General features: G+C 29.2%; 1 protein-coding gene across 1 annotated transcript; it reads right to left on the reverse strand.

The window, feature by feature from the left end:
- Window positions 1–2,186: 2,186 nt before the first annotated feature.
- On the reverse strand, window positions 2,187–5,723 carry LOC112592761 (zinc finger MYM-type protein 1-like). Its single transcript, XM_025336910.1, has 6 exons — window positions 5,667–5,723; window positions 4,963–5,016; window positions 4,782–4,830; window positions 4,161–4,423; window positions 2,837–4,001; window positions 2,187–2,692 (listed from the first exon to the last, which is right to left on the reverse strand). Exons 1-6 carry the CDS (start codon window positions 5,721–5,723, stop codon window positions 2,187–2,189), a joined length of 2,094 nt encoding a protein of 697 aa, XP_025192695.1.
- Window positions 5,724–6,532: the final 809 nt, after the last annotated feature.

Below are 6,532 nucleotides of genomic sequence, written 5' to 3' on the forward strand. Positions count from 1 at the left end.
ATGAGACTTAATTCTCAAAATAAATGCTTTTGCTTGTGTATCGCAACAGAATACATCAATAATGACTTTCTATTATTTATTTTTAATTAAAATTCTATTAGAAACTAAATTATTAACTTCATTAATGAAATCTTTTAAAAACTCATTACTGTCAGAAGGTTTTTCAGTTCCAAAGTACATACCCACTGGAAAAACTATACTCGAAGTTGGTTTCATATATGCTAGTATAGGATAAAATTGGTTTGAATTGTTTTTAGAAATAGGTAAACCATCTATCCCTATGACAAATTTAATCTCTGTAAAGTATTTTCATTTGATAGATGACGGTTCATACCAATTTCAAGACCATAATGATGGTATTTACCGGGATAAACATCATGAACACTTTCTATTTAAACTGATTAAGTATGTAAATTTGTCCTAGCATCCTCGGTAAATACGAAAAACATTTATGTTTTCTTAATAAACTTAATAGATCATTTACAGCAGTATGCGAAATTTTATGAAGCATTGCCCGTTGAGCAATTTCAAAATGTATACATTAATATTTTGTTATAAAATGATCTGATAAATTACTAGATGATGAACTACCGGATTCATTTTATAACTGAACATTATTTAAAACATAAATATCATTCCCACATTCCAATTCTAAATTATCTTCCAAATCAGATATTATAGTATTTAATGGAGGTGTTTTATCCTCATGAACACTAAGTGCCGGATCTTATGCCGATAATACGCAACCGATCGATAAACGACCGAGACACCTATAATTAACATGTAAACTGCGTTGTTGTGTCTAGACTAGACCGTTTCTCCGAACTGTCCGAAATCGGTCTGGAATAATCCGCGCGCTCTTGCGGTTTGGTTGCGACGATGCGTTTCCGCCGTATACAAAATTACATTCATTCATTACAGGGCCGTCTACACTGAGCGTTTTTCGGTTACCGTTATTTTTTGAATAGTGTACTTTGCAGTTTTTTTTAATATTTTTTTATTTTAACACAATAAACATGTATTCAACCGAAAAACTTATAACCGAGGTTCAAAACTATCCGTGTATTTGGGATATGAGCTCAAATGATTATATGAATAGGGACCAAAGAAGCTCATCTTGGTTGAAAGTAGCCGAAGCTGTATACAATTTGGAATGGGATAATTTGGAAGCTGCTGAAAAAGAAGAAAGAGGTAAGAAAATTAATCATATGATTATAATAATAGGTTAAATAGGTATAAATAAATAAATAAAATAATACTATCGAACAAAATAGTAAAGTTAAGTATTACTATACTATACTTACTTATGTTATAATGTATTAATGTATTATGTACTGTATAATATGACATTTCAGGGGTACAAAAAAAAAAAAAAAAATATTTTTTTAAAATAATATAATTTATAATATAAAATATAATATACTTAGATTCTAAAGATCTAAAGCATTCAGTATTGGAAAGGTACCGCTCCATCAGCCATAAAATAATCAGCAAAATTATCTCTTACGTCTATTCCACTTCTATTAATATTTCTTCCACGAGTTGTCAAATTATTCAAATTATGCACATCAGTTTCTTCATCGTAATTATACTCGTCTCTCTTTCGGATAAAATTATGGAGAACACAACATGCTTTAACAATATTATCGCAAAAATCTGATTCCACTAAAATGGTCGTGTGCAAAACTCGCCATTTATTGGCCAAAACTCCGAAAGCACATTCCACGGTACGTCTTGCTCTCGATAACTTGTAGCATAGGCGTGACTAGACTTCATCCGCAGTGGCAGCCTAACTTATGACCGGCGCCACCTAAATGAACCGAAAAATGCCCCATTACCCCCTAATAAGGGGGGGGTTGTCCCTCCAATTCAACATTTATATAGTTTTAAAAAAGTCTATCTCAATTAATAATATACAGTATTCTGTATTTTCAGTACCTACCTTTAAATTTAACTCCAGAAATATTAATATTATTATTCATCTATATACAAGCCTGGATTACACCATATAATAAAATTAGATAATAAACAACATGCATGATGTGTAAGCGTATACTGTATAGAATAACAAAATTCTATAAATATTATGTATATAGAGGAAGGTACCTATCTAATATGTTTAATAATAAGAAGAACATTGAACAACTCATTGTATTTATATTATAAAACAATATAACAAACATAAATCAAAGAGCGAGTCTTCTTTTTGTAGGGACATTTTTAAAATCATCAATCACACTCTCAACATTGACATCACACACATATTCTTGTTCTATAAATAAAAATAATAATGCATTGAGCCTTTCTTGTGCCATTGTGCTTCTTAATTTGGTTTTTACTATTGACATTTTTGAAAAACTTCTTTCACATCCACAACTCGTCACTGGTATAACCACAAAATATGTTAGACAGTTATAAAATGTCCTGAAAGTATCGTATCTTCCTTCTATTGCTAACCAATCAAGCCACTTATAAACATAATCTGATGATGTTCCTTTGGGTGTGTCCTCAATACTTTTTAAAAGCTTAATCTCTACAAAAAGATCTTGTGTTTGAATATTTAGCAAATTCTTTAGTATGTATATACAAGATGAGTTGCAATTCAACTCTAAGTTAATTAACTGTCCAATCACAGTTATTAAATCAGATGTTTCTTGTTTAAATCTATCATCGATTCCAGATAATAACACATCTAATAATGGAAAAACAACAGTTAATTTCATTTCTTCACTCGTTGTAAGATAAATATGTTGTGATGTAGAACACTGCATATCATCTCTCTTTTTTGAAACTTTTCTATTTTTTACAGTAGGTATTTCAATATTATTTTCACTACACATTTGTTCTGTATTCAAAAATATAGATTGCATTTCTTGAGGCGAATTCCTTAATGAGTTTAATGAAGATCTTAAGGCATGTATAAGTGAAACAGCAGTAAAAAGTTCTAAGTTCGAAGCTTGTAAAGATGAACTTACTTTTAGTATCAATTGTAAAATTGGTTGCATTAAATTTAAACAATAAACAAACTCAAAGGTTTTAAGTTGATATAGAAGTCCACGACATTTAGCTCTTGCTTCAGGTATCAAACATTTTAAATTTATTTCTTTTAACGTACATAATAAAGCTTTGTAATTGTTTTTAACTGCATTCACTGCATCAGCGCGACAAGCCCACCTAGTTTGAGACATTGATTTCAATGTTTGTACTTTAGCACCATCTAACTTGGCAAATCTTTCAAATACTGCGTGTCGTATTGGACTCCCTTCAATAAAAGAATAAATGAATTGTACCGTCCCAAGAAAATCAAAGACACATTTATTTACTTCACTATACTTTGCATTAGCACAAACAGCATCCATTAAAGTTAAATTTAAGCAATGTGCATAACAGTGCACATGCAAAATATTTTTATTTTTATTCTTGCATTTGGCTTGTACGCCATTTATATTACCTGCCATAGTTGCTGCTCCATCAAAACATACTGCAATTACATTCTTCCAATCTAACATAAATTGACAAGTAATTACATCATCAAGTGCATTAAAAATTGATTCTGCATCTACACATAACATACGTCTCAAAGTAATAAATGTTTCTATTGGGCGATTTGTTTTGGTATCAAAATAGCGAAAAACCACAGAGAGTTGCTCGTGGTGACCTACGTCGCTGGTTTCATCTGCCATAATTGCAATATGAGTATTTTGTAATTTTAATTTTAATTCTTGAATGATTACATTGTGTATAGAATTTATAATGTCATTTTGAATTACATTGCTTGTGTAAATTGCATTTTTAGGACCACTATCAATATGAGTTTTTAAAACAGTATTGTATTTGTATAAGATTTGAATCAATTCTAAGAACATACCTTTTTGATAACTGGTGTGCGATTCATCATGCCCACGAAAAGGCTTACCACATTTAGCAAGACAAATTACGATATCAATTAAACGTTTCATCATTTCCCTGTTATTTAATCGTTCTGATTCCCTTTTACTTAGCTGTAAAGTTTTATTACTGTCAATTACTTCATCAATAGATTTTTTAAAACAAAAATTATTCATAGCTGTTTTACTATTTATGTGACATTTTGACATTTGATGAGATTTTAATCTTTCAGAAGCCCTGTACCAACTATTAAATCCTGTTTTAGTAAACACTTGTTCTGTCTGACCGATATTAGATTCATTTCCGTTAAAACAACGACACGGAAAGCAAAATGCTGCATCAACTATCGGACTATATTCTAACCAACTATACATTTCATACCATGACTTTTGAAACGAACGCTGTTTCTTTCCTTGTAAGGTTCTCGGGTAAAGCTTTAAAATTGGACGATATGGACCTTGAATAATTCTTTGATAAAACTCTAGACGATTGGTTGGTAACCTAACTGTTGGATCATTGATAGTAATATTAAAATCTGAAACAAAAATGTCCATGCATACATTATAGAATACTGATTATATTTATTTAAATATGAGATAAAATAATACAAAATGTAGTATATATTATCCAATATTAATCATTAATTTTAAAATAATTAATAATATAGGTATGCTATAATATATAAATAATTGATAAAATAAAATAAATTAATTTAAGGACTTATTTTCTTTAATTATTATAAATATATTTTTTTTAATCTATAATTTGGTAAACTTGATATGTTTAAAATTGTAGAATTCAAATGTTCCAAAAAATTATTATATTTATATTTGAAGTAGGTAGGTTATGTATTTTCTGTTCTTTAATAGATACTATTAAGACTATGTATTTACCTGTGACATCATTAGTAACTTCTTTTGTTTGGTTTTGGCTGTTATTATGCTAAAAATAATAAAATAATAATAAAATTACATTTTCACTATTCTTTTAATTTTGTAAAATTAATAATATTAATGATAAAACAAATAAAAATATAAAATTATACATAATATGGGTGGGTAATGATTAACTTACATCTGGTTCAAATTCAAGTGTATCACAAATTACATTTTCGCTGTTCTTTTCATTCTGTAAAATTAATAATATTGTGACTCAAAAAGGTAAAATATAAAATACCTATCTAATAAAAAAAACACTTATTCAATCTTATAAAAGATACTTTTTAAATTGTATTTAAATACAAACACTTGGAATGTATTTATATACTTTTCAAATACTTTTTTATTTTACTTTTCTACTAGTTCACCAAATTAATATTATTTATAATTTATTTAATTAATTTAAGTTGGGTTCTCAACATTTATGAATGAAAAAATATTATAATTTATAAAAAAAATACTACCTATAACAATTTTTAAAATAAAAATAATAATATGTGACAACTGACGAATAATTCGTATTTGAATTTGCAAAAGTATTTGTATAAAATTATTTGATTTTCAAATTCAAATACGTCCAAGACAGTATTTAAAATACTTTCCAAATAATTAAATCAAAAAGTATTTAAGAAGTATTCTAAATAGTATAAAAGTATTTAAATACATTTACAGATTTACTCAAATACTTTACAATACTGCACTTATACTCACCATGCATGAAGCAGGGTAATCAGGATCATCTTCGTTTTCATTATTATCAACAACAACTTTATTTTCATTATTTAATTTAAAGAAAGATTTTATGTTTTGACAAGATTTAGAAATTTGAACCAATTTAACTTTTTTGCGATCTCGTTCTCCAGCGGCTCCACCTTTTTTTCTTTTAAAAATATCCATTCTCTAAAGACCAAGTCTCAGATACAGAAACAAAAATCAAAACCGAGAACAATAGTCAATAACTAGCATTACTGATTACAGTTTAACAGTCATGTACTCGTGTGTATCAAGTCCGAGTGTTTGAGAATAAAATTGTGAGTTGATCGGATGAAAATAATACAACATGTCAACAACCATTAATAGATAACATAATGAACCTAATCGTCGACTGTAGTTAAGTTCCAAAACTGTGTAGGGTCGTCACCACCACTTCCCTGCCATGGTTTTCCTACTTCGAAATATTTCTCTAAGTAGTTATAAAATAACTCATATATTTCGCAAAATTATACCAGGCAGTTACCACATAATATTATTATCGGATTATGCGATAAGCAATCATAAATCACATTTCATTGTGATTAACAAATAGAACAACACATAACTATTTTTCTAAATAAAAAGTGAAACCACTAATTTAAAACTTGTTGACGGCGCTCGAGTATTGGTAGAGTTCAGGCACCCTAGTTGCCACCGTAGTCACGCCTATGACTTGTGTAAAACAATTCTACGAGTGTAGCGAGAAGTCCACGACCTGAAATGGTCTCAAAATTTCCAGGTGAAGACCAAACGCTCATCAGCGACAAACATAATGATCTAATACGTTTCTCTATGAGCAATGCAACTAAGGTCCGGAATTTGAAGTTGTTGCGAGTGTAGTAACTTCTGCTGTCACTGAACGTAGTTTACGTAGCAGTTTTAACGACGAATGCACAATGTCAAGTACAACGTCTAGTATAGAGCAATACGTAACCGGAACGAAGCATACCGCG

The sequence above is a fragment of the Melanaphis sacchari genome, unplaced genomic scaffold (genome assembly GCF_002803265.2).
Source record: "Melanaphis sacchari strain LSU unplaced genomic scaffold, SCAv2.0 Contig190_pilon_pilon, whole genome shotgun sequence".
Taxonomy (NCBI): Eukaryota; Metazoa; Arthropoda; class Insecta; order Hemiptera; family Aphididae; genus Melanaphis; species Melanaphis sacchari.